This window comes from Cryptomeria japonica, chromosome 1 (assembly GCF_030272615.1).
Source record: "Cryptomeria japonica chromosome 1, Sugi_1.0, whole genome shotgun sequence".
In the NCBI taxonomy this organism is placed as follows: Eukaryota; Viridiplantae; Streptophyta; class Pinopsida; order Cupressales; family Cupressaceae; genus Cryptomeria; species Cryptomeria japonica.
Window position 1 is genome coordinate 413,333,333 of NC_081405.1, and position 25,069 is coordinate 413,358,401.

Here is a 25,069-nt window from a genome sequence, read left to right on the forward strand (position 1 = left end):
ACTCTATAAATTGGAGCCTAGGGATGAGGGTTTAATAATATATATTGAATTTTCATAGGTTCACAGGAGCTTTCAGGTTGAAAACAAACGAAGGAGAAAGGAAGTATGTTATATTGTAATCTTGTATATGAATGCAAAATTATGTTATATTGTAATCTTGTACATGAAAACATAATTAACCTCTTTTTGGTGGGATTTTTGTTCAATTTGTGTTGTGATGTTTTTATGTGGTTTGTTGATTTCGTTTGTTGCTGATTTGTTTCATCAAACTCCATATGGTATTCTACACTTAAGGTTGAATGGGTTTTTTCATGAATAAAAAGAACTTAACTTCAGATTTGTAAAGCTAGTTTTCAAATTTCCATCTAGTAGTTGTGTTGTGATGTTTTTATCGCAACAATAATATAAGTTCGTTTTCTAAGATTTATTGACACTCTTCCTCCTTAAGATCATGGCACAGAGAATGTTCTTGAGTTAGAACCGTGGAGCAGTTGATTACAACCAATATGAGCACAATCAAATGACAAACTTGACGAATTGATTTTGGAATTGTAGCAAGTTGTCAGTAATAAGTTTCACCCTTAGTTACAGACCCTAATTTAAACATGTAGATTGACTCTGTCAGAACAGTTACTTACATCTCTGCAGTGACTAAAGAAACTGAAGCATGCTACAAAGATCTGCATTCTAAACAACCTTTATGCCTTCATTTGCTTCCTGCGATAAGGGAGGGATCATAGTTCCGATGGGAGCTTCTCATCAATTGCTCATATGCTGCCAATCTTTCAAAGAGTGGAGAGATGCTTTGAGTAATTTAATTTTGAATATAAAAAGCTTTTGGTGTAAACTCTGACAAATTTTTTAAAAAAAATTGGATCACACTCCATAATCTACCATCGAGATGTATTAAAGTTAAGACTTTAAACAACAGTACATTCATTCTTTCTAAAGCTCAAGATGGTCTTTTCGCTTTCACCGGCATAGCCATCGCCATATTTTAGAATCTAGTGGTTTTGGATCAAGATAGGGTTTGCTGAATCCTTATGACTAAAAACAATGTGTGTTATCATTCTTTTTCTTATATTGTTCTACATTTTTACAACCTCCATTAGCCTATCTAAAAACGTAAATGGATAATTTGAGTAGCAGAAAGACCAAACAGATATTTGCCGCTGATCCGCAGAAATAGTAGGGAATAGAGAATAGAAAATAGACAAGACAAGATGTGTAGTACCTGCCAATAAGAGAAAGGAACTGAGACATGCCGTTGCAATAGGTGGTCTTCCCTGAGCCAGGTGGGCCGACCACCACTTGTCCAAAAGCCATTTTGCCTTTATGCAATCCAAATTCGATTTAATCAACGATTTTACCACTTCAAATTGTCATTCACTTTGCTTCACCAATCTTGCAAGAGGTGCTGCGGGAGTAATGGAACCCTTAGTTGTTCAGCAGAATTCGCATCTTTCCTCTTCTATTTTCTATTCTATATTCTCTATTGTGCCTGCGCCTGTTGAGCTGCAAGTATATCTCTGGTCTCTGTAATCAGTACAATTATCACTTCGTACATACGTTTCCTGAGAATGATCATGTTCGTATCCACGATGCTCTGTCCGCCTGGAAAACCCCTCCAAAGAAAAATAAAACATTGTTGCAAATTAATTCGGTTTGGACAAAAAATAATCTTAATGGTGAGATAAGATTTTAGTTTATAAATACCCAAGCCAATTTGACAATCATTGACGCCTCCAGCTGTCGCTGCGATCTACTTGGTATCGCCTCTTTCTCTTGAGAGAAACTGACGAAGCCAAACAAAAACCAGAGGATCTGCTCCGTAACACAAACAACCCTCTATTCCAACAGAAGTGCGATGGTGAAATTTGCACAACTATGCCATTTAACATCTAATTTTATGCATATTATGAGGAAATGTACATGAGACAAATAGCATGATCCGCTCTGAAATTGTTTATTCTCTAGGTTTTAATCTATTATTTTAATGTAGTTATATTTTATATATTTAGTCTTATATAAGGGAAGAGCACTTCATGTTTTTGATTAATAAAGCAGTGAGAACAAGGGCGCTCACCCTTTACATAGCATAACTATTAAAAATCATAGTGTAGAAACAGTACTATAATATTATTTTATAGCAACTATCAGCAAAAAGGAACCAAGTCTTTAGAAATCAGAAACAACAGCAGAAAACAAAAAAACAAACTACAGGGGTGCCTTGCGCACCCCAATGGCATCCATGGCACTGTTTCATTTATTGGACAAGAATTTGTAAAGGTCCCTAGCCTCCTGCTTGTCCTCATCCGTGTCCGCAGAACATTCCCTCAGTAGAGAGAGGGTGAGCGTCGAGTTGTGTACCACCTACACATCAAATTTGTTAAGGCCCACTATTTGGGCTTCCCAAGCCTCCATCTTGTTCTTCAGTCGGTTGACATCATCCTTGCTAGTATGCAAATCAAGCATAGGGTCAAGGTTTTCAATCCTCTGCGTGATGTCCAACACATCCGTGCTCAGCTTTTCCATTTGCTGAAGAGTAGGGACACCCTGGGGGTTCACAGCAGCCATGTCATTCGTGGTTTCCTCAATCTCTTTAGGCACATCTCCAAGTAGGGGAGTTATCAATGTCATTAACCAAGCCCATCAGGGGGATAGATTGCATCACCTGTTCAGCCATTTTTAAATCTGGGTCCAAGTTACCAAAGTCCAAGGCTTTGTTATCAGAAATTTCCTCGCCCATGACATCCTCAATGCCTGTGTTCATAGGGGTTGTATCCTTAACATCAATAGGGTCATGGGTTTGCATTTCAGAATTACCCATGTCAACAGCACCAACAGTGGTCAGAACCATGGGGTCCCTAGTCATATTCACATCCACAGCATCCCCATCAGGGGCCCCCATAGTGGTATTAGGGTCCTCTCCCTCCTTGTCCCCAATGGGGTCCTCCTTAGAGTCCAGATTTTCGATCACCGGGGTCTTCTTTTTGCGGCTTTTGGAAGCCAGTCTGGAGGATCTCTTTTTAACCTCAGAATCAGGGGAGGATTGTCATTCTCAGCATCCTTAGAGGAAGAATTGTCATCAAAGACAATACGTTTGCGTTTAACAGGGGTTTTGCCTTTACCCTTGGACACAGAGCGAGAAGCACTAGGAGAGGCTAATAGAGTTAAATTAGGGGAGACCGTCGATAAGGAAACTGTCGAGGCATAAGCAAGTAGGGACATGGTGGTTGTAGCAAAGCCCTCATGAGGATACTGGAAGAATCTAGGGAATACCATAGATAGGGTCACAAGTTGCTGAGGAGTAAGCATGGGAGGCTGAGAGAGCGAAAGGTTCTTATATAACCTGTAAATGAGGCCCTAGTGAAGGAGGTAGGGCGGCTTATCCCCATGCTTGGGATCCATGGTGTCTTTAACAAAACTTTCTATAGAGTGCAGTAAATAAAACGACAGACAAAGCAAATCATTGTTGCAGAAGTGATTGAGGAGGGGCAAATGATAATACTAGAATACCTTATGCCTGCCTTCGAGAGTGAAGTACTTCATGATCATAAGGCAGATCATGTTCCACGAATGTTTGAGCTCCTCCTGAGCAAACCCACCTTGTAGCTTGACAGGTTCTTCGCAGTTATTGAAGAATCGTTTCAACCCTTCGCTATTTGCAACATGGTTGGTGCGCTTCCAGCAGCGGTCGTCAAGGGTCAACTTCGTAGCCTGGGCAATAGTCTCCTTAGAGACATCAAAGGCAATGCCGCCAATCGAGACACGCCTCCCAGACTAGGAGGAGGTAAAAGCAGCCAAGAGTTGCTCATCATGGCCCTTCAGGCATTCCGAAAAATCGGCAACCCCGCCTTCAACGCAAAAATTCCACACCAGGGGGTCATTTTTAAAATCATCTGGATTATTCGCTTCGTATCTAACTCCGTCGCCCCCCATATCCTCCGCCAACAGAGCTTCTTTAGTCATGAAAAAATAAGCATAGAGAAAGTTGCAGAGACCCTTCAAGAAGCAAGCCAAGAAGAGATAATGGGAAGTGTGTGAGCCCAACATCAATAAATGAGACATGAAGTTGGGCGCATGGGAAAAAATGAAGTCACTTTTAGAAATGATTTCCTGGTTATGAGGCATTAAGAGCCAATAAATACCGACGGCAACCAACACGTTACCAATCCAATCATACCTCATCATGACGATGTAAGCCCAAAGGAATTGCCAACACAACAACACATGCATCATCGCCAGCTTGGTCGAATGAGTCACCACCACATCAGAAAGGGTCGAAGGGATATTCTCAAAATTTGAATTATGAAGCCGACACCTCCAGACTACCCCGAGGGAAGAGAGGAGGGTAAGGGAAGCACTTGGCAGCAGCTCAATCATTAGTAAAGATTTTGGATTTCTCTTCCAGAAGAAGGAAGTTAACATGGTCCAAGAGGGAATTATGACTCCTCCAACATCTCAATCATGAGAGGTTTAGACCAACAGCCACCAGGGCATCCGCCACACTGTTGCCTTCCCTGAGGACATGCATAATTTTGAACGAGTCAAGCCCGGAGATGAGCCTCAAGGTGTCCCTGATGGTTCCCTCAATTGTCCAATTAAGCTTATTCCACCCTTTGACAACATCAATGATGAGCTTGGAGTCACCCTCAATGTCCATAATCTTGATTCCCATGGAGAGGGTGAGGCGAATTCCCCAAGCTAAGGCCATAGCTTCAGCCTGATTAGAGGAATGCTCATTTAGGTTACCCGCATAAGCAACAACAAGGGCCCCCAAATGGGATCTGATAACCCCTCCACCACCAACCAGGCCCCCCTGGTAGCCCCATCAAAATTGAGTTTGAAATGTGTAGCCGGAGGGGTCCAGACCATGCTTTGTCTTAGGAGCCTCTTAGAACAGTCAACAAGAGAGAACAAGGGGGGAAGGTTCGAGCATCTAGCAATTTCCCAAACCCAGTTAGAGGGGGGCTTGGACGCCATCCGGGTTTTAGAAACAAAGATATTCTCAAGAATCAACTTAAGGAATCGAGCAAACATAGTTTCCACAGAGGCCTCTTTGTCTTTGAATATCCTATCATTTCTTTCCTTCCAGATACTCCAGCTCATGTGGGGGGGGATCTACTTCCACAGTTGTTGGCTAAGGGGGTTGGAAGAGGGGCCTTGAAACTCCTGGGAAAAATTTAACAAATTATCATTCATAATCCAACAAATATTGAGCTTGTTGTAGACCATCCCTCAGAGCTTCCAAGTGAAGGCACAATGGAGGAAGATATGAGCAGGACTTTCCTCATCATTTTTACAAACGATGCATCTGTTAGGGAATTGGAATCCCTGCTTGACCAAATTGTCTTGGGTCAATTTTTTGTTGAGGAGAGTAGTCCACCAGAAGAAATTAACCTTGGGGATGAGTTGGGGATTCCGGACCTCTTTCCAAATAGAGGTGTAAACAGGTTCTCTAAGTAAGCTAGTGTAGGCAGTTTTGACAAAGAAGTCTCCAGAGGGGTCCCACTTCCAAATGAATCTATGCTCCCTAGGAAATAGGGGGAGAAACATACCAGCCAAAAGCTTCTAGAGCTCTCTAGCAGCAGGGAGGAGGAAGGGATGATCAATGCAACAGTCCTCCAAGGCCCTCCAAGTGCGGTTGCTGAAATAATCACCGAGCCTTTCACTAAAGAAGCTTTTGGTAGTATCCTGGAGCCTTCTCAGGGAGGGGGAAGAAGCAAAGGGTCTCTCTCCTAACCAGCAATCCTCCCAGAAGAGTATTCCTACCATTTCCAATAAGCCACCTCAAGCCATGAGATAAAGGGTCCTTGTAGCTCAAGATGTTATTCCAAATTTTGGAACCTCTGGAAAGGCCCTCCTCTTTAAGAACAGAGGAAAAGTCCCCATTACCCAAGTACTTGGCCCCGATGATCCTACTCCAATCTGTATCCTTATTGAGAAGCTTCCAGGTAATTTTGGTCATAAGGGCCTTATTGAACCTTGAGATCTTGTGAGTTCACAAATTGCCAATGGCCTTAGGAAGACAAACTTTGTCCCAACCCACCAAGGCGAGCCTCTTCTTTTCTTCCATTCCTGTCCAGAGGAAATTCTTTTGGATGTTTTCCAGCTTAGCAGCCATAGCCGTAGAAATCTTAAAAAGGGAGAGAAAGTACATAGGGATCCCTTGGAGGGAGAAGGAGAGCAGCTACAGTTTCCCAACACTATTGAGGAATCTACCTTTCCAACCAACCAGCTTCTTCTGCATTCTTTCGAGGATAGAGATCCGGAAGGAATTAGAGACATCTTTAATAGTCAAGGGGAGGCCCAGGTAGGTGCCAGGGAGGGAGGCCCTTTAACAACCAAGGATTTTGCAGACTTTATCTTGGAGTTGGACATGAGTGTGAAAGAAGTAAATGTTGGTCTTTTCATAGTTAATGTGTTGGCCAGAGGCCAGAGCATAGGAGTTGAGAAAGGATTTCCAAACCTTAGCTTCCCATACAGAGGAGATACCAAAAAGAATAGTGTTGTCGATAAACTGCTGCAGAATATTGGGGGTTGTCATAGAGGTAGGTTTGATGCCCAATAGAGCTCCCCTGTGAACCATAGAGTTTAAGTTAGAAGCCAACACTTCTGCAAGGATGATGAAAAGGTAATGGGATAGAGGATCCCCTTGTCACAACCCTCTGGAGGCCCTGAACTTCTCCAGGGGGCTCCCATTGAGCAGCACAGCGTAGGTGACAGTAGATATACATTCACCAATAAGTTTGATGAGTTTATCTCCAAACCCCATAGCTTTAAGAACTTTGAAAAGGAAGTTCCAGTTGACTCTATCATAAGCCTTGGAGATGTTAAGCTTGAGAACCATCCCCGGCTGATGACACTTATCCATGGAGTGAATAATCTCATAAGTAGAGATGACCACATCAAGAATCTATCTACCCGGGACAAAACCCTTCTAGAAAGGGCTAATCAGAGGATCCAAGAAAGGTTTGAGCCTATTGCCAAGAACTTTGTTGAAGATTTTATAAATAGTGTTGCAGAGACTGATAGGGCAGAAGTCCTTGAGAGTAGATGCCTCTTGAGTTTTAGGGACCAGGGCAATGAAGGTGTGATTGAGTTTGTTGAGGAGTCTTCCAAATTTGAAAAAAATCCCTAGTAGCCAAAACAACATCAAGGCCCACCACATCCCATAAATCTTGGAAAAAAGTCGAGGGGAAACCATCAATACTCGAGGCTTTGAAGGAAACCATAGAAAAAACAACGAACTTGACTTCCTCCTCAAAAACAGGGGGCAAAATGAGGTTGTTATCTTCCACCGAGAGGGGTGGTGGGAGGCTATTGAGAAGATCCTCCCAAGCAGGGGCCCCCAAGTCACCATCTTCCCTAAATAAAGTGGCAAAATAGTTGGTAGTCAGTCTGCTCAAACTATCCACATCATTGACCACCTGATTGTTATCATCCACGAGGGAGGAGATGTGGTTTCTACACCTGTGGATAATAGCATATTTGTGAAAGAAAGTCATATTCTTGTCACCATCTTTGAGCCATTGAACCCTGGATTTCTGTTTCCAGTAGACTTCTTCTTTGTGGGAGTTTTCCTTCCATTTTCTACGGAGAGCAGCCTCCTCCATATGAGTAGCTTCAAGGGAGTCACCTTGATCAATGTGCTCTTGCATAACAGTCAGTTTACTATTGAGCTCCTTTTTTTGCTTGAAGATATCCCCGAAGGTGTATTTGTTCATATCCCAGACTTTTATTTTGACCAAGTCAAGCTTATGAGCAATCCTGAACATAGGTGTACCAGGTATGCTGGTGCTCCACCATCTTTTAATGCAATCCTTGAACTCCGAATGAGAGTTCCACATAATTTCATACCGAAAAGGATGATTTTTCCTTGCCACATTTGTGGTATCCTAGAGGAGCAGGGGGTTGTGGTCATAGACCGTTCTGGGGAGGGCAGTGAGCTTCAAGGAGGGACCAATTCCCCAGTTGCCCGAGATGAGAAATTTGTCAAGTTTGACCTGAATAAGATCCTTTCCCTTCCTAAGATTGGACCAAGTGAATTTTTGCCCTGTTAGTTCCACATCCATCAACCCATTCCTTCCAATGAAGCTGGCAAGATCAATCATGCTATCAGAGTACTCTGGAAGGCCTCCCAACTTCTTAGAGGGGATCAAAGGAGAGTTGAAATCACCTGCAATCGACCAGTGGCCATTGGCATTTTTTTGTATTAGAGTAGATATGTCGTTCCAGAGATTTAATCTACTTGATCTGACATTGGGGGCATAAACATTAACGAGAAGGTAGGAGTCCATTGGGAAGAGAGTTCAGAGACCAAAAGGTTGGCCGAGGAGGAGAGAAGACTGCCAGAAAAATGGGAGGGGTCCCACACGGTGACCAAGCCACTAGAGGCTCCAGTAGCATCACCGATAACAAACTTAGCACCAGGCCAAATTTTCCCAACAACAAGGGAAAATGAAGACATGGACATCTTAACTTTTTGGAGAAGAAGGACCATAATTTTATTTTCAAAAATACACTTTGTAAGAGCATATTTCTTTTGGGGGTTGTTGAGGCCCCTCATATTCCATGAGAGGACCTTCATTTCTTACTTTTTGTGGACATCTCCAAGGTCTGATGCCTGCCACTGGCAATATCCCTTGCTACTTCCTTTTGTCTTGATAGTCTATGTGATGGTTGACTCGCTTTAAGGTTCGTCCCCACATCAGGCTTTGCATTCTTGGTTTTGCATCTTTGAGTAATCTAGCCCTCGTCAATGGGATTCATGCAACCAATGGATGACTCACCGGGAGCACTAGGTGAGAAGATACCCCGGTTCGGAGTGGGAAACACCAACAAGGAGCGAGCTATCTCTGAGGTGAGAGTGGGGTCCCTCGCAATCTCGCCATCTTCTAGTTGATCAACTAGTGAAACTAAGTTGTCCGTCGGGGAGATGCACCGTTCCTTTAGGGCCGATTTAGAGGCTTCATCCACATTCTTTGTAGGAGATTAAGAAGGTTGTTAATACTCTCAACAAAGGGGTATTCTTCCATAGTTGGGTCCTCGACTATTGAGGGAGACAGGTCCAGGCCAGGAGTAGGAGTCACAACAAGTCCCACAACCTTGTCTTGATGAATAATAGGAGCATTTGGCACAAGGTCTTCAACCATGGTCAGGCCCTTAAGCTTGAGAGGCAAGGGGGGCAACGCTTTACATTGGGAAATGATATGCCTAGATTTGTGACATTTTTGGCAGAAGAGGGTGGCATTTTCATAAACCAGGCCTTGAGTCCAGCTACCAAGCCTGGATTTGAGGGTTATAAAGTTGGGGAGATTCATCCTCACAGTAGCTTGGGGAGATTCATCCTCACAATAGCTTGAACACAGAAATGAGCATAGACCAGGCGCGATTTGGTTCTGGTGATATCATCAATAACAACAAAACGACCAAAGGAGTTCCCAATCCATTTAAAGATGGACTCATCCCAGTATTCAAGGGGAAGCCCCGGGAGCCGAACCCATACCAGAGAAGTTTTCTGCAAGTCAGTTGGTGGGTCGAAGCCAGCCTTCCAATGACAAAGGGATAGGTTGTTTTGACCATAGGACCAACATCCAGAGAGGACAAGAGCGACATCCTCCTCAGTAGTGAATTTGAAGAGGAAGGGGTTGTAGGCATGGCACTAACAGAAACACTCCCTTTTAGTTTCCATTTGTCCTTGACCCATTTTTTGACCATCTCCACCATGGGGTGTAGGGAGAAGAATTTTCCCACCAGAGCATTAGCAATGTTTTGCAAAATGTGGTCCAAAACAATGTCAGGAAGCTCTAAAGATGTTCCCTCCTCAGTTTACGAGTAGACGTGGACAATGTTGGGGTCCACAATCTCAGTGTTTCCAACCAACATGTTTTTCCATCCTTTGAGATTTGTGTTAACAGTCCAAGGCTCCATGATATTTTGTTTATCATGAACAACCAACACGTCAGAAATAGGATCAAAAACCATGAATGTGGCCAAAGAGCTCTCCGAAGAAGAACTGTCAATCTGAAACACAATCGAACTGGATGGAGGATCCACCGCGGGACCAGGAGAGGATGTGACAGACAATGTCAGCATCACAGGGTACAAAACAAGGTCTGTAGGCGGTGGGGGGAGATCCCCACCAGCCGACTCCACCATGAATGGCAGGGGTTTGAATTTTGAACTTGCAGAGCGGGAGAGCGTTTTTATGTAAGAGAGAGAATGTTGAACAAACTCTTAAAGAGAACTTCATGTTTCAATAAGTGTTCACTCTTAATAAATTTCACATGTATCAATAGTCGCTTATATTTTAGTTTTTTTGACAATAATTGATCCATTTGTGCATCTTTATTGGTACCCATAGTGCATGACTACTAGGATATTTGTGCATAAATATTGGCAATTTTAAGTGCACAATTATTGGGACATATTTAAGCAAGTATCAAGGGACACTTTGAAATGTGTACTTTTTGACCCTTGCACACATAATGGATCCCACATCGTGCATCGTTACTACCCAAAAGCCAAAACAATAGCTATAAGCAGTTGAGTCACATGCAAAGACAACAACAAAAAAAATCGTCAAAATTCGATGTACCGTTCATAATTTTGTGGGTTTACAAAGTTAGTTATAATGGTTACTAGTACACTTCTCCTATTAGTTTTATTTATTTGTGTTTTTATATATTGGTTTTATTTATTTATCATATTTATTTATATATTCATTTCTATTTTTTCAATAGCCATTTGAATTTTATCATTTTTTTGTTTATATTGAATAATTTATATAATCACGAGCAATATCATGATCACAAATTTAGTCTCTTTCTTTTCAAAATTTAGATTTCAAAATTTGATCAAGAAGTTCAATTCATGTTTCTACATTAAATGAATTAAACACACATGTAGTGCAAATTGATGGTATGTGCTAACATTTAATGCATTAATTCCAATCAAATATCAATCTTAAACATTCATGTCCTCTCTCATTCTAGAGCATTAAAACAATCATGAATATCAACACATTTCAATTTAATGCACTTAAAAGAGAAAAGAGCGTACATTCTAAGATCCTTACCTACTATCTTCAATCTTTGGACATTTTCCAAGGACTGACCTAGGAAAATGTGTCTCCTTGCAACAAAATGAAAACTTTTCAAGGTATTTTTATAAATTACCAAATTAGAAAAATAAATACTATAGGAACACCATTAAATTAGCAAAAGCAACACTACAGACAAAGATCTACCAAGCTAGTAAAAGAGCAATAATTCATTGTGGATAAGGATAAATCTAGACTCAAAAAACTATTGATGCCCATGTTCATATAGTCAAAACACCCCTCAAACTATAATTCCCTCCACACCCTAGGTGGGGGTTTATGTTTTATAGGTGTCATGTGCAAAATTGTGGAACTCCATAGGATGTGCATAAAGTTGGAACCTTGTCCATGGTGGTTGATTCCACCAACTAGGACTAGTCTATGACTACAAACTTATCTTCTATAAAAGTACATATCCAACACAAATCCTGAGGCACTTCATTAATTGAGAAGTGTTATTTTCTAAAGCATACATCTAATAACATCCAAATTCTTCCTCAAGCCACTTAATCTTTGATCAACAAGTTAAGTACCCTAATTGTTGTTGATGCTCTACAAAAAAGGAAGGTTAGTCAATGATATCAAGACACAAACAAGAAGAAAAGGGAAACCGTTAGTGTCAGAAATCACAAACAAAATACTTTCCTACATAAGCATATCAAAAGAGATATCAAAAGCATGATAAAATATCTAACTAAGAAGGTAAATATGATGAGGCATCTCCAAATGCCTCCTAACATGCTCTTGGTTTCTTCTCCTTTGTTCCTCTCCTCTCCAAGTTCCAAAATAGTGTAGCTCTCAGCAACTTTTTGCACTATGGATGCTTATGGAGGTTTGAGATCGAAGTATTTGCTCTAAATGTAAATAAAGAAGCTAATACTCATCTATTGATACTAAAATGATTTATTTTATCCAAAATGACAAGATATTAGTGATTTATGCTAAATGCTCTCTAAAAATGCCTATAGATTAAATGCATACAAGTTTTCAGGATCTGGATTGTGAAGAAATGAGCTCTATTTATAGGAAAAATGGAGCAATGGATGGTTGAGATTCAGTAATCTCAACAAGGGTCAGGATTAAATAATTTGAGATCCATGTGAGGGCTTTCAACCCAATCCCAAGATGATAAGTGTCAATGTGAGATAGGTTGAGAGGAGAGGGAATAAGCATTAAATGATTGACATGACCTTGGGAGTTAAGGTCAAGGTTAGTTGAATGAATAAACTCTTTATTCAAAGAATAAAGCTTTTATTCAATGGATAAACTCTTGTGCAAAGGCAAGAGGGATAAATATGGTCAAAGCAATAAATGTTTGAGGAGACACATGAATGCAAGTTGAAATAACCATAAATGGTTGTGTAAGAGCCATTAATGGTCATATAAGAGCCATTAGTGGTTTTGGAAGACTTTGGAGGTTAAATTGTTGAACACACAAAACATTTAATGCTTTTCAAAGACTTTGGAGTCTTTGAGAAGTGACTTAAACTTGCTTAGAAATGTGACAATAATTAGGGAATGGATTAGGCTAATTAGGAAGGGGTTAGAAAAATCTAGAAGGGGTTTAGGAATGCAAGTGGGTTTGGTGGGTGAGGGAAAATAGGATTTTTATTAAAATAAAATTCATTTATTTCAATAAATGTGTGCAAGTTGCATTTGTAGGAAAATGCAAGTGGGGGGGGATAAATGAATTAAATAAATGTTTTATTTAATTTATTTAAAAGAGAAAAAGCGGGATTTAATTAAATAAATAGATTTATTCATTTAATTGATTTGAATTTGGTTTAATGAATTAATTAAAATAAATTTAATAATTTATTTAATTAATAGGAGAATGTTTGGAGATGAATTAATTAAATATTAATTTAATTAACTGATGGCTAGTGGATTTTTAATCAAATAAATAGGGAATATTTATTCAATTAAAATGGACAGATTTATGTGACTACATTTGCCCCTTTTTGAGGCGGTGCGGTTTATCGCGTCGTTTCAAAGAAAGAAAAATAGGCGTGAAGAGATGCCCCATAAAATATAAATTTAATTGGTGGTATGCCCCCTCGAGAGATGGGCCAGAAATTTTTGAAAAATAGGGCGATCTCTCGAAAAAGAATGAAAATTGGCAGGGTAGTAGAAAAGAAGAAGTTAACAACGCAGGTGAAAAATAGAAGAAATCGGGGGTAAAATGGAGAAATGGGAGGCTCGGGAAGTTTATGGGGACCACAGCGGTGAGCGGGGGAAAATTACGATGACGGTAAAGGGTTTAAATGGGGAGAAAGGGGTGAAAACAGGATCATTTGTTACCGCGACTAGTGTGAAACCAGAGCTTTGAGATTGACTTTTGAGAGGAGCAAGCAACAATCAGGATGTCGGTACCAGTTGCAGAGCACCGATTTGAGCGAGTCCATCGGTTCCAGCGGCCAGACGACTACAGACTAGCGGTACACAAATTTGAATTTTCAAGTTTTATGCATTTTGGTCATGTTTTCTACTGAGTCGAAGTTGAGTCAGAACAATAGTGTTGAAACTACGTTTTGGCGCTATTGTCCAATTAACTAGCGCTATTGTGCCGCAATGGTGCTATTAAGGTGTTGTTTGAGCGCTTTTGCAACTTTTAGCGCTATTGTAGTCTAGTTTAGGCGCTTTTGATGGATGAACACTATTGTGTGCTTAATTGAGCGCTTTTGTCGTTAATCAGCGCTATTGTCTTATTGTTGTAGCGTTTTTGTAGTTTTAGCACTTTTGGATAGCTGATTAAGCGCTTTTGTTAGGGGTTTAGCGTTATCGTAGAGAAGTAGCACTTTTGTGTGTAAAATAGCACTTTTGTTTGCAAGATAAGGAATGCCCCAGTTTGTGTAAAAATCTCCCGATGCCAAAGATGGATAGATAGGGAGGCGAAGTGAGTTGTTTTGAACCATAGCAGTTTGATGAGACTTAGGTCATTAGGATAAATGTCTGTTGAAGTTTAGGTGTGTCATGATTGCTTACCTGTTGAGACTCGAAGATACTTGATCAAAGTATTTGTTGATAGTCTTAGGTTTAAACTTTAAGAAAGTTTGAAAACAAAACAACTAATGAGGAGTGATTGATGTCCGTGTGCAAGAGGATCTACGCATGCTGCAGTTACGTGAGGGACATCCAGCAACATAGGGTTTGCGGGATCGGCTGACAGAGGCCGAGATTGATTGCATTGCAGCTACTGGTTTGTATGATGTGATGCACATGCTCGTGATTTGGATGAATCATGGATTGATTACTGTGTTAGCAGAGCGTTGGCACAACGAGACTTGCACTTTTCACCTTGCACAGGGGGAGATGATAGTGACCCTAGAGGATGTGTGGCACATCCTGCGTATTCCGATTCAGGGGGAGCTGGTGACATATGACAGATCTTGGGGGACTCTAGCAGTACAGAGGTTCTTCGATGAGGATGTTTTCATTGATGATAGCTCCATTGCTTGGGAGGAGATTGCGACCTTATACGAGCCTTTACCAGCAGTCGTGTCCGACATTGTGGGAGGACTACTGTGTCTTGATAGGCGCTCTCATGGTCTGGTCATTGGATGGGGACAGGTGATAGAGGAGATGATTATAGAAGGGACCCATTTTGCCTGGGGACCGTGCATGCTGACGCACCTGTATCAGGAGCTGCATTAGGTGGTATACTGTGGGAGGGGCTCCTTAGCAGTGGGGGTGACGCTGCTACATATTTGGGCGTGGGAGCACCTACCAGTGACTCGACCAATGAGTCTCAGGTTCCGCGTAATGGATCAGCCATATATGTTCATGTATAGCGATATGATGAGTCAGCCCCACCTGAGAAAGTTAGAGTGGTGGCGGCGGGCATTGGATGATCTTGATGCAGTTATATGGAGACCTTACCTAGAGTGCGAGCCCTAGGATGATGATGCAGAGACACGGTCATATGTGTTTATGACCCGATTCCTTATTAGGAGGACCTCGTACCATGTAGAGAGACAGGTGTCGGGCAAAGTGATGAGGTAGTTTGGACGGCAGCAAAGACTGCCTAGTGGTTCAGGGGAGTATGCTCAGGTGATACGAGAGAGATATGCATGGGGGCCAGTGCTTCCATATGACCAGGCACTGGCAGAGTTTCAGATGCTATAGGTGAGACCTTGGGACATACGACCGAGGGTCATGGATGTAGGGGTATCAGATGAGTACACGTAGTACCTGGCGGCTCATTCAATTCTACGGATATCTAATCCAGTAGAGCCGATGCCCGGTTTTGAGGATGAGAGGGGACGGAGATGGAGGAGGGCAGGAGGCCGAGGACCGATAGCAGGTGGAGGAGATGGTGGAGATGGAGGAGGAGGTGGTGGGTTGGGGAGTCGGATTCAACGGAGAGGGAGAGGTGGATTGCCATTGCGGATATCGCAGGGACCATTGATGCAAGGAGGAGTTAGATTGGGCGGGAGAGGTATGGAAAGGGAGATATCGATGGATAGAGGGGAGGGAGCCACTGGAGAGGGATATACCGGTGAGGCAGCTATGGAGACAGGAGAGGGATCAGGTGGAGATGTGTAGGAGCGACTGATATTACATTTGCAGTCTCGACTTGTGGCATCTGAGACACGGGTGGAGGATGTGGAGGCAGAGGTGGCAGCTAGGGATGTGTAGCTATTTGCATGAGAAGCGGAGCTGACTGTAGTGTTGCAGGAGAGGGATAGTGTAGTGGAGAGATTAGCGGAGCTACAGGAGAGAGTCTGGGTTGGAGTAGGAGCACAGAGTCCTACTGGGGAGGTGATGAGATAGTTTAGACAGGCACAAGCCGAGATAGAGTATTGGCGGAGTTTATATGAGCAAGTGGTGCTAGCTAATCAGTGAGCACTGAGCTATACATAGATGCAAAAGACCAGGTCAGAGCAGTCGCAGAGCAGTGGGGGAGTGATGGGTCCTCTACGGAGAGACAGGTTAGGGGGTGCAGGAGCTGGTGGGGGATTGATGGGGCCTCCACGGAGAGATAGATCAGATGGTGCAGGGACTAGTGGGGGAGCAGGTGGTGATGGTGGTACAACATCTAATCAGAGTGGCATCTGAAAGAGCATTTTTGCATATATGTATTTTATTTTTGGACTATATATTGGATGGCTCTTAGTAGCCGATTTTGTAGACTTCATTATACTCTGATACATGAGATGATATATATGAGGAGATCCCATTGTTTGATTATATTCATTTGATATGTATGGATGCTATGCAAGATGGTGATTGTATGAGTTTATTACTGAGATGGATACGTGTATATGTATGCTTTGATGAGATGATTCCTATATGCGTGCTTTTATGATGATTTTGGATACTGACATATGAATGCAGGTTTATACATGTGTGTATGTTTTGTTTTGATGTAATGCCATGATGATAATGTATGCTTATGATGAGTTATGAACATGATTTTGGTGTTTCTCATTTTGATATAATGATGAGATAATGATATGCCATGATGTTAATGCAATGTTTGAATAAATGATGTTATGTATGTTTATGCATCTAGATGTTTTTAGATGAATGTAATATGGATAAACAAAATGTAAAGTACAAATGTTTATATGATAATGTCTAAATGAATGCATATGTATAATGGATATATAAAATGGTATGAACCAATGTTTTGGAAACAAATGGTTTTATGATTCTAAATGCCTTAATATGATTAAGTAAAAATGATAATGTGATGATACTACAACGTATGGTTTAATAATTGCACCTTAATGCAATTAAAAAGGAATAATGAATGCAATGTAAATGAATCCTAAAATGAGCATAATAAGACACTTAATAATGGATGAATGAATGCACCTTTCAACTAATGAATAGATGAATGTATGCAATGATAAATGATAAAGGATAATAAAATGATAATGGATAACTGATACTAAATGAATGCATAGTAAATGGTTTAATACAATCAAGGATAATTTGATCCTATGAATGAATCAAATCACCATGATTATGCAATGATGCAAATGATTTAATGAAGATTAATGTCAACAAACTAAATGAACTATATGTAATTTAATTAAAAATGACATGAATGTACTGAATGCAAAATGCAACTAAATGTAATGATGATATGACCATGAGGAATGCAAGGTTTTTGAGACTGTGCATGATGCATCGATGATGTATCAGGGTACTCGGTCGTGATTGTATCCAAGACCAGCTTAATTTTCACATAACTATTCATATGAACTTTGTTCATATTTGCATATAAATCATACATATGAGTGAATGGATGGGTGATATGCAATGGAATGCAATATATAATCAGATGAGATGAAATGACGATCCATAGTGCTCTATTTTCATCATTGAGCTTTAAAATGTTGGAAGAGAATACAAGCATCTTGACATAATGATTCAAGATGACCTGAGTATTTCTTACATGGACTTTGATATAGCCAGTTAATACAAATGACTTGATATAAGGGTCAAGTTGACCAAAGTATTGCTTGCGGAATAGACAAGGATCATCTCCGTTCATGCATGACTTGGATCGTCCTCCTTGATCTTGAATTGATCATATCCTGAGACAAGTGCATACCGTAGTAAGAGATAAAAACCTTTATCCAGTTGGATGAGGTAGGAGGAACCAAAGAAAGAGCATTGTTCTTGTAAGTAAACAATATGTACATAAAGAATAAAGAATATGGATCCTTGGTAATGGTTCATGCTCATATGGTCGAGGTATACGCTGTAGTTAGCAAGCCGTAGTGATCTATGACTCAATTTTGCATAAGATTATGTAGCTTAGTGAACTTCCCATGTAGACACCATTAGTACATGCCCCAGTACTTCATTGGAATAATGCGCCGAAGAGATACAAACAATGTTGTAAGAACTTGATACATATAAACGAATGAATTACTCACAAATCAACCAAGTATTTGATAGCTTAACACAATTTTCTTGCTAAAGAAAACGTCATTTTGTCTTTGTTCGGGTAAGGAAGGATGCATCCCTGTTGAAGACAGTGTGATTTGTTGATGTCGATTGTTTGGTCAATTTTGAGAAGTGATCATTGTGCGAGTATTTTTCAATGCTTGTTTGGTATCTGCTTGGATGAGTATGTACAATGTTTTGCTATGTTTTTGTTTGATTTTTTATGTTTTCTGATGTTTTTGGAGTTTGTGATGATTGTTTTGAATGTTTTTGGTATTTTGGTTGTTGTTTCAAATGTTTTTGGTATTTTGTGAGATAGTTTTGAATGAAGAACTTAATGAATCACAAGACAATGTAGAATCCACTTCCATCAATAGGTTAAGGGCATTGCCCCCAGTTTAGACATGACTATGAAAAAGCGGGATGCAAGACGCATGAAGTACTTTTCTTGATTGCAGATCAATAACAAGCCATGGTGTTGGACTGATGGATGTGTGGATGTAGTGAATGTGATCGCAACAAGTTTGAAAGACAATGGAGCCATAGCCTTTATGAGTGGCGCCTGTTTGCCAGGTTTTCACCATCGCACTTACCCAAGGTGCCACCGGAGGGGTTGTTCACCGTTTGGATGCATGATTTTTCTTTACTATTTTGATGTTTTTGTATTTTCTTCAGGACATTTATTTGAATGTTTTTGGTATTTTTACCAGTATATATGGGAGCCTGATGCTCTGTGCAACTTATGTATAAAAATGTTTGAGGTGCATGTTGTTGATCGGATCTGCTAGTGGTTCTCCTTCTGACGTAGCCAACTGATATGCCCCGGACCCAAATACCGCAGTGACGACATATGGACCCAGCCAATTTGATTCAAACTTTCCTTAATGTTCTCGGTTGGGTTGGTTATGAGGATTTTCTCGAAGAACAAGATCACCTACCTCGAATGTACGAGGCCTAACTCGATGATTGTAGCTTCGGCTCATGCGCTGTTGATAGGCTTTGAGATGATTGTATGTCGCTTGTCATTTCTCATCAAGTAGTTCTAAGTTTTGAAGACGTGATACTCTGTATGCTTCATCATCGATGAGTTTGTGCAAGGAAACCCGTAGTGATGGTATCTTGACCTCAATAGGTAAAATAGCTTCGGCACCATAGACCAATGAGTAGGGAGTTGCGCCTGTAGGGGTTAGAATGCTAGTTCGATATGCCCATAGTGCTGGATTCAATCGAACATGCCAATCACGACCGGCATCATTGACTATTTTCTTTAGGATTCTCAATATGTTCTTGTTTGACACTTCGGCCTAACCATGCCTTGTGGGTAATAGGGAGTGGAAAAGCGATGTTGGATGTGAAATTTCTCATAGAGTTCATGGACATCTTGATTTTTGAAAGGAAGACCATTAACTGTGATGATGGACATGGGTACACCATACCGGTAGATGATGTGATTAAGGATGAATGAGGCGATCTGCTTCCTGGTGACTTGGGTAAGTGGAACAACTTCGATCCACTTTGTGAAATATTCGGTGGTGATAATAATGAATTTATGGCCATTAGATGAAGATGGATGGGTTTTACCCACAAGGTCAAGGCCCCATTGACAAAAAGGCCATGGTGTTGTGATTGGTTGCAATTCTTGTGCCAGTGCATGTATTAGGTCTCCATGAATTTGGCATTTCTTGCATTTCCTGACAAAGTAGTAGGAGTATTTTTCCATAGATGGCCAATAGTATCCATTGCGCAGGGATTTCTTGGCTAGTGACGGACCGCTTGCATGCATTCCACAAATTCCTTCATGTACCTCTTCCAAGGCCTTTGTTATCTCATCTTATTCCAAACATCGAAGGAGAGTACCATCAAGACTGTGTCGGTATAGGGTTTCAGCAATAATGGTATATCGAGCAGTTTGGTGAATGAAGGTTTTTCATTGGTTATTCGATTGGTTGGGAGGAAGGGTGTGATCACGGAGGTACGTGTAAAACTCATTGTACCATGGGGATTCGAAACCGACAAGGCGGCATATCATCTCGGATTCGGGGGTATCATAAGCAGGGATCCAAAGCTATTCTACCAAGAACTCATAGCGTGTTGAATTCTGCGGAAGATCTAGGAGAGATGCGATGGTAGTCATAGCGTCAGCAGCTCAATTATGATCTCTTGGTATCTACTCAAAGGTAATTGTAGCAAATGATGCCTTTAGACTATCCACCATTTGCTTGTATGTCATGAGTTTATCATCCTTGGTCTAATATTCATTTATTGCTTGTCGAATGACCAGTTGTGAGTCGCCATATACTTGTAGTTCTTGTAATTTCCTTTGTATGGCTAGTCTGAGTCCTGTGATAAAGGCCTCATACTCTGCTATGTTGTTAGTGCATGGAAATGTGAGCCTGTAAGACTTTGGGATGCTGTCACCTTGAGGTGTGATAAACAGAATGCCTGCCCCTGAGCCATGCCTAGTGTATGAACCATCAAAGTATAGTTTCCATGGTTGTGCTGTTGTGATCATGAATATCTCTTCATCTAGAAAATTGGAAATGAGAGGATGATCGCTTATGAGTGGTGCTTCGGCCAATTGATCTACAATAACTCGACCTTTGATAGCTTTGCGGTCTACATACTCAATGTCAAAATCACTTAGAATCATCACCCATTTGGCCAAGCGGCCTGTTAATGCTGATTTGCTGAGTAAATACTTTAGTGGATCAATCTTTGCAATGAGCTGTACCTTGTGTGTTAACAGATAGTGCCTTAGTTTTATTACTGCCAAGATTACTGCTAGGCAAGCTCGCTCAATAGGTGTGTAATTGAGTTCATAGCCAACCAGTGTACGAGAGATGTAGTAAACAACACACTCTTTCCCTTCTGCATTATGTTGTGCCAATAGTACACCCAATGCTGTACTTGTTGCTAATATATAGAGTAGTAGAGGTCGACTGGGATCTGGTGGGATCAGCAATGGTGTATTCATGAGATAGTCTTTGAGCATCTGGAATGCTTGCTGGCATCTGGCATCCCACTGAAAGCGGATGTTCTTATGTAACATGTGTGTAAAAGGAAGACACTTATCTGCCAGTTGTGCAATGAATCTTCGGATGGATTGTAGCCATCCTTGTAATGTTCTTAGCTGACTGATATTCTTTAGTGGTGGCATGTCCATGATTGCTTTTACCTTTGCTGGGTCGACCTCAATACCTTTACTTGAGACAATGTATCCTAGAAGCTTCTCAGAGGTTACTCCAAAGACACATTTCTTTGGGTTGAGTCGAACATGGTATTGTTCTAGTCTACCAAATATTTTATCTAATATGTTGAGATGCCCTTCTCTGGTGAGTGATTTTGCTAGTAAGTCATCAACATAATCTTCCATCATAGTATGCATCATGTCATGGAAGATGGTGGTCATTGCTCGTTGATAGGTCGCTCCTGCATTCTTTAGACCGAAAGGCATTACATTCCAGTAATATGTGTCCCATGGACATGTGAAGGTTGTCTTATGTTGATCCTCTGGTGCGATCTTTATCTAATTGTATCCTAAAAAGCCATCCATGAGTGAAGGCATGGCATGCCTTGCTGTTAGGTCTACTATGATGTCGATATTTGGTAGGGGGGAGTCATCCTTAGGACATGCCTTGTTCAGATCTCTGAAGTCGGTACAAATGCGGATGCCCCCTTTTGGTTTGCCGACAGGCACAATGTTGGATATCCAATCTGCATAATCAATTGGTCTAATGAAACCAACATCTAGGAGTTTCTTGAGTTCTGTTTTGACTAGTACTGCAATCTGAGGATGCATCTTGCGAAGCTTCTACTTGACAGGTTTGGCTCCTTCTGCTATGGTGAGGTGATGCATGACTAAATCAAGATCAAGCCCAGACATGTCTTCATATGACCATGCAAAGTTGATTTGACACTTTTGGAAGAATTCGACAAACTTAGGCCGTTCCTTTGGAGTTAGAAGAGATGCCAGATGTATGAGGTGAGGAGTTTTAGGAATCCCCACATTGTATTCTTTGGTTTCCTCGATGAGAATCGTTGATCGTTCCTGTTGTGTACTAGCAGGGAGAATGTCAAACCCTTCATCCTCAGGCACCTCAGAGAGGTTTTCATTATTGGATACGCTCTTTCTTTTTACTTTTGTTGAATCAAACAGTGCCACGGTGTGGTTTTCACTGGAAGATCCATGTTTTATTGTTATATTTTTGTAGCTGAAAGGTTTGGCATCCGCCCCAAAGTATGTTGTGCTATTAAGTTCTATGGCGAATCCAACTTTGTGATCCCCGCTTGGCAAGTTATCCCTTAATTCCAAAAAGTCAATGATGGCCTCATTGTTTTGGAAGAGGTCAAGACATGGGGGATTTGGTTGGTTCCATTCGATGAGTTCAGGATGGATAATGGGCATTACTTCATCGATTAGGTTAAGTTCGTTAGATGTATCAGTGAGGGTTAAGACGTTATGGTGAAGGTCATTGATGGTACTCTCCCTGTCAGAATTAGGCATAGGATGAGACGTAGGGTCTGTGGAAGAAGTTTCCAGCTCAGGAACCCAAGAGGTCTTTATCTGTGCTTCTCCGTAAACAGGGATGTCTTTGCGGGGTGGAGGTGGTGATGTGTCTTCCTCATCTGAAGTGTTAAGCTATATGGAATCAAATTTCCATTCATGTGAGTTGGTCTCTGAATCATTTTCCAGCATCCGATTACTATACCATACTGGGATGTCCGTTGTGTTAAACACTGTGGGTGTGGTCGGTTGATGTACCTTTGTAGATGAAATGATCGGAGCTGCAAGAAGGATGATAGGGATCAAAGAATCTGATACAGGTAGTATTGGTAGTGTTGACTCAGTTGCTGCTGTTGGAACTGCTGGTGTTGTAGATGCTGCTGTGAGTTCTGATACAGTTGCTGCTGCTAATGGTGCTTTTGATGTTATTGCTGCTGCTGATGGGATTACTGGTTTGCTTGGTGGGATGATTGGCATTGTAGATGGTTGTGTTGGGATTTCAAGCCTCGGTGGGGAAGTTGCGATGGTGTTTGATACTGCTTTGATAATGAAAGGTGTCCTCTTTGTAATAGGCTGATATAGTGGTTTGCTGGGTTTTCCTTTGAATTGGAGCTTAGGAAAGATCTCTTTTTCAAAGCCTAGGCCTGTATTACCTTTGGGCTTTAATTCTGGCAGCAGAGGTTCATGTCTTCCTTGTTTGCAATATCCCAAAGCACTCTGACCATCATACCCCATTCTTTGCATAATGAGGAGGCCTTTGCCATATTGATCCATAGGAAGCGTAGCTTGCGGTATATCAGTGGTGATGGGTTCTTTATAGATCCATTCCGCTAAGTCCTCATCTTGGGTTTCTTCTTCTTGACTCTTTCCAAGGATGAAAGGCGTTAAAGCACATGCTGGCATGATCAATGGTTGCTGGAGTAACTACTGCAGTTTGCCATATGTTCTAGGAGAAGTGGGCATTTGTCCCACATAAAAGAGTTGACTCAAATTGTATTCCCCAGGACCTTCCTCTGCTATTTTCATCTTAAGCTTTTCTTGCTTGGGTATAGTGGTGTTCGAACTAGCAAGAGAGGCTGGACTTATATATGATGTGGAGGAAATGGCTTCTCTATTATTAGGAACGGTAATCTCTAGTTGATGACTGATGTTATGACAATATGCAAAGGGATTTGCATCACCCAGGATTGTGATCTCTACACCGTTATGTGGGAACTTGATACATTGATGGTAGGTAGATGGAACGACTTGCATGGCATGTATCCAAGGTCTTCCTAACAATAGATTGTATGGCAGAGGAAGGTCCAGAACCTGATAGATGATGTGTTTCACCACAGGGCCCACTCGGATTGGTAGTACCACCGCTCCTTTGGAGGAACGCTCTGCATCATCATAGGCCTTAATTATGATTTTCTTGCGAGGATCCATAGATTCAATGGCATATCCCAATGTTGTGACTAACTACAGTGTACAAATATTTAAGCCTGCTCTATTGTCGATCAAGACTTGCTTGATCCTATGTTGGTTGATAAAGCCTTCAATGTGTAGCGAAGCGTTATGAGGTTGCTGGAAGGAAGAGTTGTCACTTTTGGAAAAAGTGAGACAAGGTGATGACTTTAGACTTCCAACCATGGCTTGAAATTGGTCTGTATTCAGGTTTGCAGGGACTGATGCCTCTTGGAGAGCTTGATCCAAGATTGTTTTATGAGATGGAGATAGGTGCAATAGCTCTAAAATGGATATAAGGGCAAGCGTTTTGTCTAATTGTTCCACAAGATTGTACTGCTTTGGTATGGAGGTGGTGCCTTGTGGAGCTGTCTTTATGGTAACCTTGCCGCGACGTGTAACAACATTGCAATTTGAGTTGGGATTCTTGATGGTTATAGTTGCAATTTGTTCACTAGCATCATACAGGTGATTTATAGTATAATTATACGTAGCCTGCATATAATCAGTGGTATTAGCGCCTCTCCTAGAAGTGGAAGGACCCCTTTGATCTTGTGATGGAAGTGGATTTTTGAACATCAAATGATCATTGTTTGTTGTTTTTGGGTCATGTCCTTCGATTTCAATTTCACCTCGGTCAATAAGATCTTGAATAAGATCTTTTAATCTGTGTCAATTACTTGTCTTGTGTCCTCTCCCTTGATGGAAATCACAGTGTTTAGTATCTCTCCACCATGCAGGTTTGACCTGAGGTTCATAGTTTGATGTTTTAGGTAGAGTGACCAAATTTTGAGAAACGAGTTGTCGCAACACTGTTTCAATGGTTTCCCCTAAGGGAGTGTATGTTCATTTTTGTTTTGGCTGACGAGGTCTAGGTTCATCATGAGATGTGATGAGACCTTGATTTGAAGGAATAATTGTGTTATTCTGAGGTGGAGGATTCTGTCCTGCAAATCGAACCACAGGTTGTGCACTTTTGATAGTTCTGACATCCATAACCCCATCATTGACGATATTCTTGTTTTTGTTCCAGAAGCTTGGTTTATCACTATTGAAGCGTGGTCGAGGACCATCCTTTGGTTCATTATAGATTTTGATAAGTCCTTTCT

General features: G+C 41.2%; 1 protein-coding gene across 2 annotated transcripts in view; it reads right to left on the reverse strand.

Annotated features, from left to right (window-relative positions):
- LOC131065450 (GPN-loop GTPase QQT1) overlaps positions 1 to 1,922 on the reverse strand; it is a 53,912-nt gene extending 51,990 nt beyond the window's left edge. The window contains exons 1-2 of one of the 2 annotated variants that reach the window (XM_059218398.1): positions 1,717 to 1,921; positions 1,235 to 1,614 (exon numbers count right to left, since the gene is read on the reverse strand). In XM_059218398.1, coding sequence (XP_059074381.1) covers positions 1,235 to 1,326 — 92 coding nt within the window. In that variant the 5' untranslated portion in view covers positions 1,327 to 1,614; positions 1,717 to 1,921. Of the gene's footprint in view, positions 1 to 1,234; positions 1,615 to 1,716 lie in introns of both variants that reach the window. The other variant, XM_057999965.2, reaches the window with a different exon arrangement.
- Positions 1,923 to 25,069: the final 23,147 nt, after the last annotated feature.